Source organism: Pleurodeles waltl, chromosome 10 (assembly GCF_031143425.1).
Source record: "Pleurodeles waltl isolate 20211129_DDA chromosome 10, aPleWal1.hap1.20221129, whole genome shotgun sequence".
NCBI lineage: Eukaryota > Metazoa > Chordata > Amphibia > Caudata > Salamandridae > Pleurodeles > Pleurodeles waltl.
The window spans coordinates 76,523,035-76,546,020 of NC_090449.1; the positions used below are offsets into that span (position 1 = coordinate 76,523,035).

At 45.8% G+C, this 22,986-nt stretch overlaps 1 protein-coding gene across 1 annotated transcript in view; it reads left to right on the top strand.

Annotated features, from left to right (window-relative positions):
- ZNF598 (zinc finger protein 598, E3 ubiquitin ligase) overlaps window positions 1-22,986 on the top strand; it is a 125,802-nt gene that overhangs the window by 98,031 nt on the left and 4,785 nt on the right. The window contains exons 10-11 of the mRNA XM_069209775.1: window positions 12,658-12,799; window positions 20,159-20,303. Of these exons, the coding sequence (XP_069065876.1) occupies window positions 12,658-12,799; window positions 20,159-20,303 (287 nt within the window). The remainder of the gene's footprint in view (window positions 1-12,657; window positions 12,800-20,158; window positions 20,304-22,986) is intronic.

Here is a 22,986-nt window from a genome sequence, read left to right on the forward strand (position 1 = left end):
GAGCAGTAGGCTTATCCAAGGAGTAGTGTTAAGCATTTGTTGTACATACACATAGACAATAAATGAGGTACACACACTCAGAGACAAATCCAGCCAATAGGTTTTGTTATAGAAAAATATATTTTCTTAGTTTATTTTAAGAACCACAGGTTCAAATTTAACATGTAATATCTTGTTTGAAAGGTATTGCAGGTAAGTACATTAGGAACTTTGAATCATTTCAATTGCATGTATACTTTTCAAGTTATTCACAAATAGCTATTTTAAAAGTGGACACAGTGCAATTTTCACAGTTCCTGGGGGAGGTAAGTTTTTGTTAGTTTTACCAGGTAAGTACGACACTTACAGGGTTCAGTTCTTGGTCCAAGGTAGCCCACCGTTGGGGGTTCAGAGCAACCCCAAAGTTACCACACCAGCAGCTCCGGGCCGGTCAGGTGCAGAGTTCAAAGTGGTGCCCAAAACGCATAGGCTTCAATGGAGAGAAGGGGGTGCCCCGGTTCCAGTCTGCCAGCAGGTAAGTACCCGCGTCTTCGGAGGGCAGACCAGGGGGGTTTTGTAGGGCACCGGGGGGGACACAAGCCCACACAGAAATTTCACCCTCAGCGGCGCGGGGCGGCCGGGTGCAGTGTTAGAACAAGGGTCGGGTTCGCAATGGAAGTCAATGAGAGATCAAGGGATCTCTTCAGCGCTGCAGGCAGGCAAGGGGGGGCTTCCTCGGGGAAACCTCCACTTGGGCAAGGGAGAGGGACTCCTGGGGGTCACTTCTGCAGTGAAAGTCCGGTCCTTCAGGTCCTGGGGGCTGCGGGTGCAGGGTCTTTTCCAGGCGTCGTGACTTAGGTTTCAGAGAGACGCGGTCAGGGGAAGCCTCGGGATTCCCTCTGCAGGCGGCGCTGTGGGGGCTCAGGGGGGACAGGTTTTGGTACTCGGTCGTAGAGTAGTCCGGGGGTCCTCCCTGAGGTGTTGGTTCTCCACCAGCCGAGTCGGGGTCGCCGGGTGCAGTGTTGCAAGTCTCACGCTTCTTGCGAGGAGATTGCAGGGTTCTTTAGAGCTGCTCCTTTGGATAAAGTGCAGTGTTTTTGGAGCAGGTCCGCTGTCCTCGGGAGTTTCTTGTCGTCGTCGAAGCAGGGCAGTCCTCAGAGGATTCAGAGGTCGCTGGTCCCTTTGGAAGGCATCGCTGGAGCAGAGTTCTTTGGAAGGCAGGAGACAGGCCGGTGAGTTTCTGGAGCCAAGGCAGTTGTTGTCTTCTGGTCTTCCTCTGCAGGGGTTTTCAGCTAGGCAGTCCTTCTTGTTGTTGTTGCAGGAATCTAATCTCTAGGTTCAGGGAGAGCCCTTAAATACTAAGTTTAAGGGCGTGTTTAGGTCTGGGGGGTTAGTAGCCAATGGCTACTAGCCCTGAGGGTGGGTACACCCTCTTTGTGCCTCCTCCCAAGGGGAGGGTGTCACATCCCTAATCCTATTGGGGGAATCCTCCATCTGCAAGATGGAGGATTTCTAAAAGTTAGAGTCACTTCAGCTCAGGACACCTTAGGGGCTGTCCTGACTGGCCAGTGACTCCTCCTTGTTATTCTCATTATTTTCTCCGGCCTTGCCGCCAAAAGTGGGGGCCGGGGCCGGAGGGGGCGGGCAACTCCACTAGCTGGAGTGTCCTGCGGTGCTGTGACAAAGGGGTGAGCCTTTGAGGCTCACCGCCAGGTGTTACAGCTCCTGCCTGGGGGAGGTGTTAGCATCTCCACACAGTGCAGGCTTTGTTACTGGCCTCAGAGTGACAAAGGCACTCTCCCCATGGGGCCAGCAACATGTCTCTAGTGTGGCAGGCTGCTGGAACCAGTCAGCCTACACAGATAGTCGGTTAAGTTTCAGGGGGCACCTCTAAGGTGCCCTCTGTGGTGTATTTTACAATAAAATGTACACTGGCATCAGTGTGCATTTATTGTGCTGAGAAGTTTGATACCAAACTTCCCAGTTTTCAGTGTAGCCATTATGGTGCTGTGGAGTTCGTGTGTGACAGACTCCCAGACCATATACTCTTATGGCTACCCTGCACTTACAATGTCTAAGGTTTTGCTTAGACACTGTAGGGGCACAGTGCTCATGCACTGGTACCCTCACCTATGGTATAGTGCACCCTGCCTTAGGGCTGTAAGGCCTGCTAGAGGGGTGTCTTACCTATACTGCATAGGCAGTGAGAGGCTGGCATGGCACCCTGAGGGGAGTGCCATGTCGACTTACTCATTTTGTTCTCACTAGCACACACAAGCTGGTAAGCAGTGTGTCTGTGCTGGGTGAGGGGTCTCTAGGGTGGCATAATACATCCTGCAGCCCTTAGAGACCTTCCCTGGCATCAGAGCCCTTGGTACCAGAGGTACCAGTTACAAGGGACTTATCTGGGTGCCAGGGTGTGCCAATTGTGGAATCAAAAGTACAGGTTAGGGAAAGAACACTGGTGCTGGGGCCTGGTTAGCAGGCCTCAGCACACTTTCAATTCAAAACATAGCATCAGCAAAGGCAAAAAGTCAGGGGGTAACCATGCCAAGGAGGCATTTCCTTACATACAATTAACAGGTATGTTAATTTTTTGCATGCCTTATAGAAGGCGAGTAATGTTCGGCAACCGTCAATATCCTGCAAATTAGATTATTATTTTTTACGTGGTTGTTTATTAGCATTTTCAAAATAATAAATGTGTGCATGACATAAAGCCAGAGCTATATGACAAGTCATGCTTTTCAAGTGCACCACACACACACAAACCATTGAGGGTTCCTCACCAGAGATACCTGGAAAATAATTATTATACCGGACATCCTTGACATGATATTCATCCAAATTTTTTGCCATCACCCCTCCTAAATCTGCTTTTTTGGCACAATGATCCTGTGCACTTCACCACTGCTAACAAGTGAAAAAGTGTTTGTGCTCTCCCTTTCAGGCCTAGTGAAATTGGACTGCACCTAATTAGCACATTTTATTTACTTGTAAGTCCCTAGTAAAGTGGCACTCTTGCACCCAGGGCCTGTAAATTAAATACTACTTGTGGGCAGTATTAGACATTGTGCCACCCACTAATGTAGCCTTTTAAAACATTTCTCAGGCCTGACGCTGCAGCCTGTAGTACGGTTTTAAATTGCCCCCTCAACCTAGCAACTTAAAACGTTTACCAGGCCAGAAGTGTGCTTTTTATACGAGTCATCCCTAAGGTAGACCCTAAAGGCTGAAAGAGCAGGGTAGATTGTACTTAAAAAGTAGGACGTGTGTTTAACTTTTATGTGTCGTAGCAGTGAAAAACTACTACAGTCAATTTTCATGATGGAGACTTCGAGCTGCAGTTTCCCCACCTTTTTGAATATTAACCTATGCATCAGCCTGGATCTAGGTAACTTTTTCACAGTACCGCTGCGCACTGGAAGACGGCACTGTGCAGCGCTATACTGATTCCATTCCTCACCGGAAGTTGCGTGGAGGCCCTATAAAAGCTTACTCCTGCGCTTTGACATCAGTTCCTCACTTTATGCACCTCTAGATGCAGACCTTGAGTGTCCCTTCTCTTAAAGACCATTTTGTGATTTTTTTTTTTTTTTTTTTTCCAGATTTCTCAAAATGTTCAGGGGATGTCACCCCCTAAGTCTAGTGTTTTTAAACCTTGTAAGAACTTTCGCAAACAGTTGTCTGAGATCGATCCCCCACCAGGTTTGCCTGTAGTGACTGGGGTTGAGCCACAACTGCAAGACCTGCAGAGACTGTGTGTTGATGAACCAGGGTGCAATCAGGAAACGCAATGCAAAACTTTATCGCGAAGTACAAGAAGATGCAGCGCCAGAAGCGTTCTAAGTCCAAAGATCCATTCCAGTTCCACTCCTACTACCAGAAGTGAATGAGCCACTCAAGGCCTGTCTTCATCATGCTCTTAACCCTCCAGTAAGCACAAAAAACATAAAAAGTCAAAGCAGAGTTCTGCTCCTTCATGCCATTCCCACTCCCCGGATGAAATGAGTGGGTGGCACCAACGATTCCGTTCCCACTCTCGAAGCTTCAGCTGGTTGTGGGCCAACTGGAATTTCTGTGGCTTCAGCCACATTGCACCAGATCAAAGAGTTCTGCGTAGCTTTGCTCCAGCTCTTGTGTCAGATAACATTCTTTACATTCTCTTTTCGGAACAGACTCTGATACCTATTATGACCACGTAATGAGTTTGCTCAGTCCTTGCTGATGGCAATTGGTGTGAGGACTTGCAGTAAGCTAGTCGCCTACGTACCTCCCCAGAGGCAGCTCTTTTCTCTCCTCCTGGCCTAGCCATGGAAGAACCTGCATCTTGTGCGTAGGTTGGCCAAAGTCCTTGACCTTCACCTCCCCAATGTGGAGGTGAAAACGAATGTCCTGATGGTAGTCCTACAGCCTGACCAGACTGCCTCTGAACCTCTTCTCCCATTCATTCGGGCCTTGATAGATAACCTCTTTGGGCTTGGGCTAAGCCTTGCACCAGCCTTCCACTTAATCTGCAAATTGCCATGTGCCACCGTTCTGCTTGAGGCGACCAGCCTTTTTATCATAGTACTCCTCTCCTGAGAAGTCTGGTGGTGCAAGCTTCCACTAGCCGAACCAACCCCAACATCTTCCCTGCTGCGCCCTCTGACAGGGCATTTGTAGAAAGCTGGCTCTTTATGTGGTTTGTGAATTCTGTGTAAAGGGTCCACGGGTTCCCCAGTGAGTGGACCGGGCTTGCTATGCAAACTCAAAGTGCTCTATTTAGGGATAGTGTGGTCGAGTAGCTTTAACACAGAGGAGTGCAAGACACCTACAAATACACAGTAGGCAATAAATGAGACACAACTCAAGAAGGAGATTCACACCAGTGTATAAATATAGAAAGTATATGTTCGATGGCATCTGTCGCTGTAGATACGCATGTTTTGCAATAGCTCGCCATCTGGTGTTGGGCCGGAGTGTTACAAGTTGTTTTTCTTCGAAGAAGTCTTTCGAGTCACGGGACCGAGTGACTCCTCCTTTTGTCTCCATTGCGCATGGGCGTCGACTCCATCTTCGATTGTTTTTTTTCCGCCATCGGGTTCGGACGTGTTCCTGTCGCTCCGAGTTTCGGAACGGAAAGATAGCTAATTTCGGAAGATTTTCGTCGGTATTGTTGCGTTCGGGATCGGCGTAGTTAGATTCAACACCGCGTCGAAGGATCGAAGAGCTCCGGTGCCCTTCGGGGTAGTTTTTCGATCCCCCGTCGGGGCCTGGTCGGCCCGACCACGTGCTGAAGAACGCCGATGGAACGGACCCCGTTCCGTTTCTGCCCCAAATGCCACAATAAATACCCCTATACAGACCAACACTTGGTCTGTAACCTGTGCCTGTCACCTGAGCACAGCGAAGACACCTGCGAGGCCTGTCGTGCGTTCCGGTCCCGAAAAACTCTCCGAGACCGTCGAGCCAGAAGACTTCAGATGGCGTCCGCGCCGACAGCCCACCGGGAGTTCGAGGAACAAGAAGAGGAGGGATCCTTTTCGATCCAAGAATCGGACTCCGAAGGATTCGACGATACACAAACCGTGAGTAAGACGTCGAAAACCACACAGAGGAAGATTTACAAGGCCCAGGGGACGCCACTGCCATCAGGCCATGGCTCCACCCATAAATTCGGTGACCGACCGTCGGCACCGAAAAAGGCCCAAACAGTGCCGAGATCGTCCGACTCCGGTCGAGACACCGGCACGCAGCCTTCTCGGGACCGAGAAAGTGCTGGAGACAAGCCTCGACACCGAGATGCCGGTGTGGACACGGCTCGACGCCGAGACAGCGGCACCGAAGAAGATCGCCGCCGAGAGGTTTCGGCCCCGAAAAAGAAAAAAGTCACCTCGGAGCCGAAAAAACACGCAGACAGGGTTTCGGTCCCGAAACAAACTGCAAGCGACCCAGCTTCAGGCTCTTATACAGAAGAGCACTCGCTAACCTCCCAAATGCAAAAGCATAGGTTTGAGGAAGAGCTACAATCAACTGATGTGGACCATACGCAAAAGCGTATTTTCATACAGCAGGGGACAGGAAAAATAAGCACCCTTCCCCCCATTAGAAGAAAGAGAAGGTTGGAGTTCCAAACTGAACAGACACCACAACCAAAAGTGGTGAAAAGAGTTACCCCACCACCCTCTCCTCCGCCCGTGATTAACGTCTCACCAGCACAAACTCCATCACACTCCCCAGCTCACACCACCATAAGTCAGGGTGACCAAGATCAAGACGCATGGGACCTATACGACGCCCCAGTGTCAGATAACAGTCCGGAGGCATACCCTACGAAGCCATCTCCACCAGAGGACAGCACCGCGTATTCTCAAGTGGTGGCTAGAGCAGCACAATTTCACAACGTAAGCCTCCACTCAGAACAGGTCGAGGATGATTTTTTATTCAACACACTCTCCTCCACCCACAGCTCATACCAAAGCCTGCCTATGCTCCCTGGTATGCTCCGGCACGCAAAATAAATCTTTAAGGAGCCGGTCAAAAGTAGGGCAATCACACCAAGGGTGGAAAAAAAGTATAAGGCGCCTCCTACAGACCCGGTTTTCATCACTACACAGCTGCCACCAGACTCTGTCGTTGTAGGAGCAGCTAGGAAAAGGGCCAACTCCCACACATCTGGAGATGCACCACCCCCAGATAAAGAAAGCCGCAAGTTCGATGCAGCTGGTAAGAGAGTCGCAGCACAAGCTGCAAACCAGTGGCGCATCGCGAACTCCCAGGCACTACTTGCGCGCTATGACAGAGCCCACTGGGACGAGATGCAACATCTCATTGAACATCTGCCCAAGGACTTACAAAATAGGGCAAAACAAGTGGTTGAGGAGGGACAGACCATTTCCAACAACCAGATCCGCTCCTCCATGGACGCTGCAGATACAGCTGCACGGACAATTAATACATCTGTAACTATCAGAAGGCATGCATGGCTCCGAACGTCTGGATTTAAACCAGAGATTCAACAAGCAGTTCTCAATATGCCTTTTAACGAAAAAGAACTGTTCGGTCCAGAAGTGGACACAGCGATTGAGAAACTCAAAAAAGATACGGACACTGCCAAAGCCATGGGCGCACTCTACTCCCCGCAGAGCAGAGGGAATTACAGCACATTCCGTAAAACACCCTTTCGAGGGGGGTTTCGGGGTCAGAGCACACAAGCCAGCACCTCACAAGCAACACCGTCCAGTTACCAGGGACAGTATAGAGGAGGTTTTCGGGGACAATATAGAGGAGGGCAATTCCCTAGGAATAGAGGAAGATTTCAGAGCCCCAAAACCCCTACTACTAAACAGTGACTCACATGTCACTCACCCCCTCCACACAACACCAGTGGGGGGAAGAATAAGTCATTATTACAAAGCATGGGAGGAAATCACTACAGACACTTGGGTTCTAGCAATTATCCAACATGGTTATTGCATAGAATTTCTACAATTCCCTCCAAACATACCACCAAAAGCACAAAATTTGACAACACACCATTCCAATCTCCTGGAGATAGAAGTGCAGGCACTATTGCAAAAGAATGCAATCGAATTAGTGCCAAACACACAAATAAACACAGGAGTTTACTCACTGTACTTTCTGATACCAAAGAAGGACAAAACGCTGAGACCAATCCTAGACCTCAGAGTAGTGAACACTTTCATCAAATCAGACCACTTTCACATGGTCACACTACAAGAAGTATTGCCATTGCTAAAACTACACGACTACATGGCAACTTTAGACCTCAAGGATGCTTATTTCCATATACCAATACACCCATCGCACAGGAAATACCTAAGGTTTGTATTCAAGGGAATACATTACCAATTCAAGGTACTGCCTTTCGGATTAACAACCGCACCAAGAGTCTTTACCAAATGTCTAGCGGTAGTCGCTGCACACATAAGAAGGCAGCAAATACATGTGTTCCCATATCTAGACGACTGGCTAATCAAGGCCCATTCGTTAATAGAGTGCTCAAATCACACAAATCATATCATACAAACCCTCTTCAAACTAGGGTTCACCGTCAATTTCACAAAATCCAAAATTCTGCCGCGCAAGGTACAACAATACCTGGGAGCCATAATAGACACATCAAAAGGAGTAGCCACTCCAAGTCCACAAAGAATTCAAAATTTCAACACCATCATACAACACACGTATCCAACACAAAGGATACAAGCAAAGATGGTACTACAACTCCTAGGCATGATGTCTTCATGCATAGCCATTGTCCCAAACGCAAGACTGCACATGAGGCCCTTACAACAGTGCCTAGCATCACAATGGTCACAAGCACAGGGTCACCTTCTAGATCTGGTGTTAATAGACCGCCAAACTTACCTCTCGCTTCTGTGGTGGAACAACATAAATTTAAACAAAGGGCGGCCTTTCCAAGACCCAGTGCCACAATGCGTAATAACAACAGATGCTTCCATGACAGGGTGGGGAGCACACCTCGATCAACACAGCATACAAGGACAATGGAACGTACATCAAACAAAACTGCATATAAATCACCTAGAACTTCTAGCAGTTTTTCAAGCACTAAAAGCTTTCCAACCAATAATAGTTCACAAATACATTCTCGTCAAAACAGACAACATGACAACAATGTATTATCTAAACAAGCAAGGGGGGACGCACTCCACGCAGTTAAGCCTGCTAGCACAAAAGATTTGGCGTTGGGCAATTCACAACCAAATTCGCCTAATAGCACAATTTATACCAGGGATCCAAAATCAACTCGCAGACAATCTCTCTCGAGATCACCAACAGGTCCACGAATGGGAAATTCACCCCCAAATTCTGAACACTTATTTCAAACTCTGGGGAACACCTCAGATAGACTTGTTTGCGACAAAGGAGAACGCAAAATGCCAAAACTTCGCATCCAGATACCCACACAAACAGTCCCAAGGCAATGCCCTATGGATGAACTGGTCAGGGATATTTGCTTACGCTTTTCCTCCTCTCCCTCTCCTTCCTTACCTGGTAAACAAACTCAGTCAAAACAAACTCAAACTCATATTAATAGCACCAACTTGGGCAAGGCAACCCTGGTACACAACGCTGCTAGACCTATCAGTAGTACCCTGCATCAAATTGCCCAACAGGCCAGATCTGTTGACACAACACAACCAAAAGATCAGACACCCAGATCCAGCATCGCTGAATCTAGCAATCTGGCTCCTGAAATCCTAGAATTCGGGCACTTACAACTTACCCAAGAATGTATGGAAGTCATAAAACAAGCCAGAAGGCCATCCACCAGGCACTGCTATGCAAGTAAATGGAAGAGGTTTGTTTGCTACTGCCATATTAATCAAATACAACCATTACACACAACTCCAGAACATGTAGTGGGTTACTTGCTTCACTTACAAAAATCTAACCTGGCTTTCTCTTCCATTAAAATACACCTTGCAGCAATATCTGCATATCTGCAGACTACCTATTCAACTTCCCTATATAAGATATCAGTCATTAAAGCATTCATGGAGGGCCTTAGGAGAATTATACCACCAAGAACACCACCTGTTCCTTCATGGAACCTAAATGTTGTCCTAACTAGACTTATGGGTCCACCTTTTGAACCCATGCACTCCTGCGAAATACAGTTCCTAACCTGGAAGGTGGCATTTCTCATCGCCATTACTTCCCTAAGAAGAGTAAGCGAGATTCAGGCGTTTACAATACAGGAACCTTTTATACAACTACACAAGAATAAGGTCGTCCTAAGGACCAATCCTAAATTTTTGCCAAAGGTTATTTCACCGTTCCATCTAAATCAAACAGTGGAACTTCCAGTGTTCTTTCCACAGCCAGATACCGTAGCTGAAAGGGCACTACATACATTAGATGTCAAAAGAGCATTGATGTATTACATTGACAGAACAAAGAACATCAGAAAGACTAAACAACTATTTATTGCATTTCAAAAACCTCATGCAGGAAACCCAATATCAAAACAAGGTATAGCCAGATGGATAGTTAAATGCATCCAAATCTGCTACCTTAAAGCTAAACGACAGCTGCCCATTACACCAAGGGCACACTCAACCAGAAAGAAAGGTGCTACCATGGCCTTTCTAGGAAACATCCCAATGCAAGAAATATGTAAGGCAGCCACATGGTCTACGCCTCACACATTCACCAAGCACTACTGTGTACACGTGTTATCCGCACAACAAGCCACAGTAGGTCAAGCCGTATTAAGAACATTATTTCAGACTACTTCCACTCCTACAGGCTGATCCACCGCTTTTGGGGAGATAACTGCTTACTAGTCTATGCAAAACATGCGTATCTACAGCGACAGATGCCATCGAACTGAAAATGTCACTTACCCAGTGTACATCTGTTCGTGGCATCAGTCGCAGTAGATTCGCATGTGCCCACCCGCCTCCCCGGGAGCCTGTAGCAGTTTGGAAGTTACCTTCAACTATTTATATATGTATCATCTCAACCTTAAATAGGTGCATACTTAGTCACTCCATTGCATGGGCACTATTATTACAATTCAACTCCTACCTCACCCTCTGCGGGGAAAAACAATCGAAGATGGAGTCGACGCCCATGCGCAATGGAGACAAAAGGAGGAGTCACTCGGTCCCGTGACTCGAAAGACTTCTTCGAAGAAAAACAACTTGTAACACTCCGGCCCAACACCAGATGGCGAGCTATTGCAAAACATGCGAATCTACTGCGACTGATGCCACGAACAGATGTACACTGGGTAAGTGACATTTTCATTATGTTTAGGCATCAGAGAAAAACCGTTCAGATAAATAGGAATTCTTTTCACTTTAAAAAGCAGACACAGTACAATTTCTGTGTATGCAGTGTTTTATTATGGGAGTGAAAAACAAGTTCTGCGAACAGGTAAAGTACAGTGTCTTACAAGACCAATCTCCAGGAGTAAATGTGAGTAGTGGGCAAGGTCCACGGCAGCACCAGCAGTACACCCTCAGTGGCATGGAGGTGGCCAGATGCAGAGTGCAAAACAACATCCGCTACCCAATGTGTGCCAATGGAGATCAGTCACTGCGAAAAGAGGCTGTAGGTTAGGACTAGGTGTCCGGCTTGGGTGAGCCACCAAGTGGACTCGGGTCTTGCAATGCTTAGGGATGGAGGGACACCAGTGGTCTATTCTCCTCTGTCTGGGGTGGCTGGATACAGAGTGTTCTTGGAATTTCGGGTGTCCGTCACTGGTGGCGCTCGCGGTGGAGAGGGGCACACAGAAACAGGCTGAAGGTGAGGACTGGGGGACCCTTCCGGGTGAACCAATAAGTGGGCTCAAGTCTCAGGAGCCTGGGGGACGTTGCGACACCAGTGGTCCTCTTCTTTTCAGTCCATGTGCAGAGGTGCAGTGGACCATATGGGTTGCTGACAAAGAAGGCGGTGGAGGGGGACCTGCACAAAGAGACTGCAGACTTCAGAGTGGAGGTCGCAGTGGAGAAACCCACAATGGACCTTGTCTCTGGAGAGGTTTGGGACCACATGGGTACCGTTGGCCCACTTCAACATAGACTATGAGGCTCGAATGCAGTGGTGCTGTCAGGCTGTGGTTTTGGCGGTTCGTAATACACTTAAGTGGTTGTTGAGTGCCTGCAAGGATGCAGGGGAGCAGCTCACCTACTCCATGGAAGTTTCCTGGTGCTGGGTTGAAGGCTGGCAGTCTTCCCGGGCTTATGGAAGTTTCAGCAGTTGGAAGACAAGGCAGCTTTGGCACAATTGTCGAAGTAGGCAGGATGGCAGGGTTGGCGGGGAGTCCGTCACCGGTATTCAGTTCTCGCTTTTGTGTCTCTGGGGTGTCCTTCTTTAGGTCAACAAAATCTGCTTCGCTGGTGCCAGGATATCCACTAAATACTGAATTTAGGGGCGTTAGGGGTGCATAGGGTAGTAGCCAATGGGGTCACTAAGCCCCCTCTATGACCACTGGACATAACCCACTGGACATAACCCTGTCCTAAAATTCCTAGGTATGCCATCTCCAAGATGGCTACCTCTGAAAAATGGTGTCCACTTCGCAGTAGCCCACCTTAGGGGTGCTGCTAGCCTGGAGGTGGCTCACCTACCTGACTAGCTAATTTTCCCACCTGTCCCAGTGCCAAAGGGCTCTAGACAGGGGGTTGTGGCATCCCCTCCTGTGAGGGGAGCCAGATTCGCATCTCGAAGGCAGCAGCCCTTTGAGGCTTGCCACCTTAGAAAGGTTAATCAGCAGGTCATCCTGTGGGAGAGAGTGTTACACCATCTTCCTGGAGATGCTTTTTTTCTGGGCCTCCCGAGAGCAGAAAGCTCTCACTATAAGGGTCCAAAGATGTTTGTTTTAAAAACAACTTGTAATACATGTGCTTTGTTATCTCCATTTCGACTGTTAGTGCTGTGGCTTCTATTTGTGCCTTTTCTAGGTTGTTGTTGTGTACTCAAATTCACGCCACCTATTTGTATGGGATGTGAATCTCCTCTATACATAAAGCAGTGATAGGTTTCTGGTTCCCACTGATCTTCTTGAAGGAGAGTAGCATCTTAGATGCAGTGGGGTTGATGTTTTAGGCTGCATTGGATGCAGCAGTAATAAATGTGTTGTTAATACAGATTGCTTTTCTCAGAGTAGAACTCTGATTAGTTTTTTATTTCTTCTAGGATTCTCAACCGTGGCAGTCTTAACATCGCGTCCTCCTCCACCTCCTGGATTATCAGCACCAGTCAGCAAACCGCCGCCAGGTTTCTCTAACATCCAGCCTGCAACTGTTGTCCCAGAACCAGTGGTCACAAGCCCAAAAGAGTAAGTAGCACATTGATATTTGCTAGCACAGCTCTCATAAGCTGCATCCTTGTGGCCTTTGATAGTTATTAATGGGAAAGTGTTGGACTTGGAGTAGTCTGCAGCTACAGTAGTCGGAGGCAGTAATGGGGTTTCCTGTCCCACTTAACATAAGCGTCAGGTGCTAGTTGTGAAGTCACTTCTAAGTGCATTGTGAAGGTGGTTTTAGGTAATAGGCCATGCTCCCTCTCAGACCTTAAAAGTTCACAGTCCACCTATGTGCAAAGGTTCTTTATACCAGAAACCTTTCTTGCATCCCTTAAAAATATACTTATCTTTCAGGCGTCGACCATAGGAGGAGTCATGTAGCTCAATATGATCATGAGTGCAAGTCTGCAGTGCCCAGCACATAGTAGCCATCTTTAGATTATTTATTTTACTGTTGGTTTCAGTAGTAGGGTTAGGAGATATGTGTCAAAAACATTTAGGAGTTGCAGGATGGCATTGAGGCTCGGATGTAAGATATTAAAGAAGATAACAAAGTTGGAATAGATATCAAGAAGTTGACTAAAAAGGCCAAGCACAAATGTGCTTGAGGTTGGTGACAAGAACACATCTTGGAAACAAGATGTTTTTTTGTTAGGTTTGACCCTGGGGGTTGGAAAATATAAAGTCCGAAACCTGCTCAAATTTCTGGGTCTCTTTTCTGTCTAGTGGGAGGAATAAATGGATATCACACCCTTTAAGTGACTTGAAAGGACACATACTAAGTGTGCTACTTCTTCTTACCCAAGGACCATAGGCCTGAAGGGTGTTGAACATGTACCAAGACTCTAAAAGTTAGAGAAACATAACATTTGATTATTACGCCATGGCACAAGTCAAGCAATACTCCCAGAAGGATTTTGGGTTTTTAGAGGACGAGAACGCCAGTGTAGATGAGGACATCGAAGAGGCCTCAAGGAGAACAGTAGGGCGTGTCATCAAAGAATCAAAACTGAACGAGATTAAATTAAGTAAATCGGCCTAAGAAAATGATAATCTGGATGCAGAAAAACCTTTTCAGAGCTAACGTAGGACACCAAATTCTAGGGCTAAAAAAGGTTCACTTGAAGCAGACAGTTAAAAATAAGCAGTTGAGGGCAGCAGAAATGAAAAAGGAACTGTATATGTTGATAGGAGTGTACTGACGGTCGACCTCAAATCAAAAGAGAAGGAAATCGACTGGAAAAAAAGAAGAAAGCAATAACTTGGTGCTTTGAGACAAAAAAAAGAGTTAGACTAGATACTGAGCTTGTACAAAATACCTTTCAAGGCATATCCTTAAGCACCTTCGGAAGAGTTTGATAAGGAAGTGGAAGACTGTATCCTACCAACATCTCCTGAGCCACAGGAGGAGGAGCAGGGCCACTCTGAGGAAGGCACATCACTGCCCTCTCACGGGCGTACAGAACAGGAAGGGGCAAATGGCAGGACACAGAAGCAGATTCACTACAGAAGGGTATTTATCCATGTCTCTCCAAAGCATCCCCATACGTCGTCGTAGTCCCTGCACCCTGCCCTTATCGCGATAATAACTCTTCCTGTAGGGTACAGCCAGAAGAATAATCAGAAGAGTACCATTGCCTTCTGGAAACATTACATTCTCTACAGGGGATAAATTAGTATTTCCGAGTGTTATCTAGTGTAACCCAGCAGGATGGGTAGGCCTTAGGGCAAGCAGCTTATTGTAAGGCATTGTTTCATAGCGTTGAAAAAAACATTAACATACCCCCAGATCACTCGTCCTCACTGCACGCAAAAGGGCAATCTGCTTGAAGCCACAGTTTGTCCCTCCCCCTTCAATGACAGCAAGGAGCTAGTTGCCATTGGTAACAATATGAGAATGGAAACAGCAACAGAGTAGAGAATTACTAACTGAAATGCACTCCTCATTAAATATTGGCGGCAGCAAAAGGACAAGACTTAGTTGGTTTTTCAGTACACAGCAGGGAAATACAAGACAAGGGACCTGCTGTGGTACTGGAATGGAAAGTCATGCCTGTCACCTACTCAAAAATCAACTCTCGTCAGTGCATCTCCGCTTTGAACTGGTGGACACTGACTGTGAATTCAGTGTGCTAACTTTTGGGATAACGCCAGCATTAATGATGTTGCCAGAATGTGTACCAGTGGGGGCGGCACACATAAGACGCCATGTGATACATGTGTACTTGAACAACTGTCAAATTAAAGAGAAACTCTTTCTAACAGCGCCAGAATGGCAAGCACCAAGGCATACACACCTGGTTCACTGTAGGTTTCATGTTCTGCTTGAAAAAATCAATACTTTCACATCGATCACAGACCAGAGTGTTTCTATGTGTTGGAGATGGGCACACTCAAAGCAATGGCTTTTCCCATTCAGAAGAGAACTTTAGCGTCACAGGAACAGGTTCACCCTACAGTGCATGCCTCAGCATCTGACAGCATGGTAATGAAGATGTTGGGCATGATGGTTAGCCTTAGCAAATTACAAAATAACTGTTGTGGTGGTCACAAGAGGATATGATGATAGAAAGTTCAAAGACCCAATATGCTCCGTGCATCACACTCAGGCTAGGTGATCTAAACATGTATTTCTGGATGCCAAGGTTTTCCACAGATGGCAGTCAGAGAAAACTGTCGAGATATACCACATCAGTGTCTACCTCCCTGTATCTGTGGGAAGGGACAAAGTCCTAAACACTCCTTTAGCTACCCCAGGAAACTTTGGCATTTGGCCAACTCGTGATGGTGGGTGGTGATTCACCTACCAGGATAACAAAACACAGAAGCGGATAGGCAAAGTAGGCAAGAAGGAATAACGCAGGGATGGGAGTTGCACCAGGAAGTGGTAAACATAGTCTTCAAGACTTGTTGGGGACACCTGAAATAGATCTGTTTCTAATGAACAATAACAAAAAACCCTGGACTTCACCTTCGAATAGCCACACCCCCAGTCCAGGATGAACGCACTGTTCGAAAGCCCCTACAGAATATTTATACCTTTCTTGACAGAGCTGCTGATGCGAGCTGAGAGTCACCAGTGCAGACAGACCCACATGACAATTATTCTTGGTCACCAACAATGCAGCAGGGAAATCTCCTCCTACCTTCTTGACTCCTATAGACAAAATGTGGTCATTTTCTTCTGCCTAAAGTGCAAGAGATCAAAAGAGGCTAGAATACTAACCATGTGTAAGTGCTGTGCCACGGATTGGACACCTTTTTGAAATGGGGATTATATGTCAACAAAACTAGGGGCATTAATAAGAAAAACTATTATTGTTAGATATTGTTGCGATGTTAAATGTTTCCTACTTCTATTCCTTGCATGCATACGCTAGGCCTGGAACCTCGGTGACATCAAGACTCACGTTCTGGAGCCTGGTTGATGCCGATGTTCCAGGCACTGACGATGTTGGATTCTGTTTCAGTTAGATGGTTGGGCAGCTGAGTAGCAGCTGTGTTCTTGTTGGGTTGTTATTTACCGAATAAATCCTTTCTCTCTCGTTCCTGCATTTCGCTGTTTATGCTTATAACACTGGCAACGAGGATGGGATCCGAACCCACGCGTTCAAAGCACAATGGATTAGTCATGAAAGGCTCATGAAGGGCATTTGGGAAGGAGCTTGACCAAATCTAGACTTAGGGCTATTTATTGGTGACCAGGGTTAGACCGTGAGGCTGAGGCGGTTGTGAGGGATTGTTTGAGTTGTGCAAGCAATGACAAAAGCAAGGTTGTGGCGAAAGCACCATTGTCTCCCGTACAAGTGCCAGAGAAAGCTTGGATGAAATTAGGTTTTGATTTTATGGGTCCTTCCCATCTTTTACCAGCGAATGAACAGTATGTCATGCTTCTGGTGGATTATACGTCCAAGTGGGTGGTGACCAAATGTGTGAATTCAATCGATACTCGTACAGTAATTGAGTTTCTTGAAGAGGAGTTCTCTAAGGAAGGTATACCTAGCCATTTGGTCACTGACAATGATGTACAATTGACTTCGCAGGACATGAAACATTTCTTAGATTCCCTGGCTATTGTGCATTTGAAGACGGCCTTATATCTACCACAGGCCAATAGTCTAGCTGAGCGCATGAACAGGATGGTCAAGGCTTGTGTGCAGGAAGCTATTGAGACTAGAACTTCTTTAACTAACCTCTTAAGGGATCTGTGGTGGGCTTATCGTAACACCCCAAACAGTGTCACCAACATAGCTCCTTTTGAATACATGAGGGAAAGGTTGGGTTGCACTAAACTATTTCCAGTATGGTTTAATAACAAGGTAGCACAGACCAACCTCAATCACGAGAAATTTGATATGGCACCCAGTCGCAGGGAAAAATATCAGTGTGACTACAAGCGGCGATTTGATACTAAACATGGTGTTTCTGGTGTTAGGTGGAAGGTTGGTGATTTGGTGTTAGTGAAGAATCCCTGTTTTACGACCAAGGGAAAATCTGTCTTCAAGGGCCCATTTTGTATTAAAGAAATAAAGGGAAACATTGTGATTCTTGATAATGGAGATGCTTGGAGCATGTCTAGAATTGTGAGGTGGAAAGGTCTGGTGAAAGACTCAAATTTTCCCACTTTGCAAGATCAAAGTAGAGATTTCATGGAAACATCCAAGGATTCATCACCACACTCAGAGTTTTCATCCAGGTTACGTTCAAAACCACTCTGGATGAAGGACTATATTACTTGACTCTATTTTTACATAGTTTTGTTTAATGGATTATTGTGTGGGAGGGGGATGTGTTGCGATGTTAAATGTTTCCTACTTCTATTCCTTGCATGCATACGCTAGGCATGGAACCTCGGTGACATCAAGACTCACGTTCTGGAGCCTGGTTGATGCCGATGTTCCAGGCACTGACGATGTTGGATTCTGTTTCAGTTAGATGGTTGGGCAACTGAGTAGCAGATGTGTTCTTGTTGGGTTGTTATTTACCGAATAAATCCTTTCTCTCTCGTTCCTGCATTTCGCTGTTTATGCTTATAACAGATATCTAATGCATTTGCTAAACTATTAACTGTCGTACGCAAGAATGCGTCTATTAACCATAGTAACATACATTGGGGAAAACTATTCCGAGAAATCTTTCTACTGCTCAGGCAAGCAATCAATTTTCGAAGGAACAAAGAGTATATCCCCATCAGTCACTTACACCCCCAAAGGATGGAAAAATCCTTTGACCCAGACCTCAGTCAGAATAACGCAACTCGTACTAACAGCCTTCTTCAAAGCAATCAGATCCCTACACTGTGTGATTAAAGCCTGTAGTTCAATCATTCAAGAATCATGCCTACAATTTCCCAGGGATAAGGTGGTAACTCAAACCAACCCATGCATTTCTCCATTGTGTTTTTCACCTTTTTTGTGTAGACCACTCTGTTAATCTACCCAGGTCGTTTCATGTCTTTTCAGCAACCAGAGAAGCAGGCTGAAAGAGCATGCCACCCACTAAATGTTAGGGCAGCTGTGCTCTACATACAGATGAGTAAGACATTAAGAAAGACAGATCAGATCTGTGTTGCACAATCAAGAAGGTTATCCGTCTCCAAGGGAGATATATCAAATGGATAGCAAAGCAATAAAATTGTGCTACTCCCTAGCAGGATGAACATTCGAAGGGAAGCTTAAGGGCACATTATACAAGGAAAAAGGAGTCACAGTTAGCATACATTGGCAATGCCTTATTACACTACATACGTATGACTGCAACTCTGTTCACGAGTGCACATTTTACCAAACAATACTGTGTGGATGTACACTCAAGAAGGGAGATCTTAGTGGGATAGGAGATGATGTTTTCAACAAATCACTTTCACATTGTTCCTTCAACAACAGTTAACACTTCTGTGTAATTGCTGTACGTAATTGTAGAGGCGATTCACATGTGATCCTTCTACCACCCTCTTGAAATAAAAATTAAAAAAAGAGTCTTTCCTAAGCGGTTAATAAATTTAAATATTGCAAAGTATACCCCAGGTGAAACAAACTGATCAAAGCAATAAAAAAATCTGAAGATGATCGCTGTGCTATGGCATTGTGGTCTTAAGCGCAACATCTTAGTGATTCATCGCAACTCTTCCTAAGATCGATGCCCAAAGGACAACTGGTATACAAGTTGTTTCCAGATCCATTCACTACATGGTGAAATGATACACAGCTTGTAAATATGGAGGAACGTCAAGTAGCAAAACTATTGTTACAGGTCAGTAACCAGTTTCTTGCACCTGTGGACGGAGGCCTTTACCTAAAACGTAGACTACCACAAGCATCGAGTAAAACCATTGTAGTGTGTATACTAAGAAAACTCTTTTTTTTTTTTTAACCAAGTGTTTTTATTGTGATTTCCAATAAACAATAACATAAGATTGAACAGCACTAGCTTTACATGTATTTGTGTCAGGCATTCGGTTGATGATAAAGGCAGGTAGTGCTCAGGCGTGCCTGAAGAGTGGGTGAGCCACCTGCACATGCTAACATAACTCATAAAGTTCAGAGGAAAGTGTAATCAGTTTACATTGCAGGGCATACAGTAATAAAAGCCCTACACTCATACACTCAGACTGATTAAATAAATCTCAGTGCCCTTGATTAGCCAGGGGTGAACTGTTGCATCCTACTTATGGTTTACAATGACAGAAGTCATACAGACCCTCAGGAACTTATAAGTTACAGCCCTTCCAAAGCTTACCCTAACACATTTCATACACTCACATTTGTATTGCTTATACATGTTATAGCAGCTTAAGATGAACAGGTATATTTGCAAGAATGTGAATAACAGCAGTTATATAGATCCAGCAGTAGGTGTGAGCAAAACCAGGAGTTAAAAGAGAGCCTCCAGCCTTTCAAGGCTACTCTTGTTCTTACCATTCCAGGAGAGACAAGTTCCTGCTCAGTTGCAAATCTTATAACCACATTTTACTCTCCAAGTGAGAGCATTTTCTGTTAGCAGTACAAAAAGTATCTTAGTATTAGAGAAAAGGAATGGTGGTATGCTTCAAAGTCTTACCCTGGCATCAGTTGATTCTCACGCAGTCTGTACGCAAGTCCCCAAATCTCCCAGTATTGTAAGTATGGTGGGATAGATGGTACTTGTAGCCAAATACCAGGTATGTATAGTGATAAGTGCCTGGGTCTGGTTGTGCCATAAGTTGAGTTGGCTTTATTTTGGAATGTCATGGATCATTGACAAAGTAATGGCTTTGGAGGTTTTGGTGATATGTGGAAGCACAGTTCAGACTTGGAATTTTGTTGGCGGTTAGTGCGACAGCTTGCTCACACATTTGAAAAAGACATGAGACCAGTTCTAATCAATAAAATGTATTTCCTTCTTCCCTTTCAGGCCACTTTTTACTACAGGATCTTACCTTGTTCCTGATCATTTCCAGCAGAGGAACATTCAGCTGATTCAATCAATTAAGGAGTTCCTACAGAGCGATGAGTCTAAATTCAATGAGTTCAAAACACACTCTGGAAAGTTCAGACAGGTAGCTTTGCCCGATATGGTAATGTGATGTGTGATTCGCATTCGTACACTTAAAGCACACTTGATGTATGTCTATGTTCTACACGTTTGCATGTGCGTTTGTGTGGTGTGAGATTCCTGTTTGTGTGTTTGTCAAACGCAGATGGTGTGAGGGTTTGCACCTGATGTGAAATTAGTGGTAGAAGGTGGAGTGTGCATGTTGTAGTTGGTTTGAATGTGTGCCCTGCATGGTGCATTGTCTCTGTGTATGTTTTAAAAAAAAACATTTTGAACTTGCTACCCTGCGTGCAGTTTTCTATTCTCAAGTGCTTGTTGCAATAAGCTTAACGAAACTCCTGAGTGCCGACTGCATATGTTAAACCAGTGCCTGGTATTCACCTTAGCATTAATCAGTGAATAGCTCTGTGAAAATAAGGACTGTCATCAAGTGTTTCTCTGGTTGTGTGCAAGTTGTTTTTCTTCCAAGAAGTCTCTCGAGTCACAAGGCTAAGTGACTCCTCCTCGCAGTGATTATACACATGCGCATCATCTCCATTGTTAGATAGTTTTATTTCGCCATCGGAGTCGGGGTTGTTTTCGGAGCTCCTGTTCCAAACTGTTTTGGTTCCCCTTCGGTTTATTGTTATTCTTTATACCTAACTGTTTTGTTTTTGTTTGTGTTCCACTGTCATATTTTGAAAACCTAAGCAGTCCTTCGATTGTCGATCAGACGTTATCTGGTCGTGACCTTCAGCCCTTCTTTTTCGTATCAGCGTCTCTGACCAACAATCTGCTGCTAATAGACCAAACTCCTTTTCAATTCTGTCCCAGATGCCACGCGAAATACCTCCATCAGATTTGCACCCTTTGTCTTTCTCCTGACCACAACAAAGAAAACTGTGAGGCCTGTTGATCTTTCTGAGCAAAGAAAACATTGCAGGACTATGGACGCTTCGGAAAGAAATGCAACAAAAAGAACTGGAAGACACCCAACATTTTAGGCCTTCACGAGGTCGAACAGGCAGAGGAGGAACTGCATGAGGCCTCGGCAGCTGAGAAGGAGGCCCTTTCCATACCAGACTCCAGCGTTGATTCAGACACAGAATTCAGTCTACAGGTGCAGGGTCTTCCTTCAGGACAGCACTTAGTTCTAACCTAAACTTTGGTTCCCGGGCCACCACTACTGACAGGTCATGGTAGACACCTAACATTTACAAGGGATGCCCTGCCCTCTGGCCTGGCACCAAAAGCCATGCCAAAACCTCCTGCCTCCGAGCTGACCATCTGCCTTATCGGCGCTAAGCACTCTGGCTTCAGCCGCTTTGATTCCGACCACCTCTGCACCCATTCAAGAACAAAGTTCGGCACCGAAACCTTCCATTTCAGCACCAGAACCAGTCCTTGAGATGCCAAAGGAAATGGCTCAATCCGAAGCAGATGATGACACATATCCAACCTTCTACTGGCCCAATTTTGGCAAAAGCAGTCCAGTCAGCGCCTACTCCACCCAAGCACCAACTGTCTTTTGACAAGGTTATCAACCTGCCTGTACCTCTTAAGAAAAAGAACAATACAACCAGTCCTCTACAGCCACCTTTGCATCCTCCACCTCCTTCATCACCACATCACTCTCAGTGATTTAGGGGACATTACTCCACAGGGCTCCCCACAATCCTATGCAGGGGATCAAGGGGAAGGGGATGCTAATGATCAGTAACCCTCAGATCCATGGGACAGCTACGATATTGACCAGCCCCACAGGTATAACAACCCAGACTGATATCCAGCTTAGCCATTACCCCAAGATGAGGCTACATCCTTCCAGGAGCTTATAGCTAGGGCAGCTGCATCACGAGGTCCCCTTGCACAAAAACCCCATGGAGGATGACTTTCTCTTTGAGACACTTTAATCTACCTTAGAACATGTCAATAACTGCCCACGTTAAAGGGGATGCTTTGCCACATAGATGAGATCTTTAAAGATCCAGTGTACGCATGTATTATTACACCAAGAGTAGAATGAAATACAAATCTTCACCCTCAGACCCACCCTACATCAAGGCCCAACTCCCTGCAGACTTGCCGGTGGTATCCAATACCCATAAGAAGGCTAATTCTCAGACATCAGCAGAAGCCCCTCCACCTGATAAGGAGTATAAACTCATTGATATCTCAGGAAAAAAAAGGGTGTCGGCACAAGCAGCCAACCATTGGCGAATTGCCAACATCCAAGCGTTGCTGGCAAGGTACAGTAGGTCCCACTGGGATGAAATGAAGGAACTACTCCAACATATCTCTGAGGAGTGCAAGAAAAGAGGCCATCTGATTGTCCAGTAGGGGAAGCTAATCTCAAATAACTTGATCAGATGCACCCTTGATGCAGCGGACACAGCTGCTAGGGTCATAAACTATAAGCATACCGTTGCACAGACACGCTTGGCTACACATCTGTTTTTAAGCCAATGGTACAGCAGAATGCTTCTTTTGAACAAAAATATCTTTTTGGTCCTCAGGTGAAACAAACATTAGAAAAAATGATCCAGAAGTTGCCATATCAAAGGGGATGCTTCAAATACCCACTTCTCTTTTTTCCTCTTGGCGTCCCACATTGAAACAGGGCACCAAAACATCATCAAATGCCTCAAACTCTTCCTATAGTGGCATCCCACCTCCTCCACAACAAGATATTATAGAGATACATACAG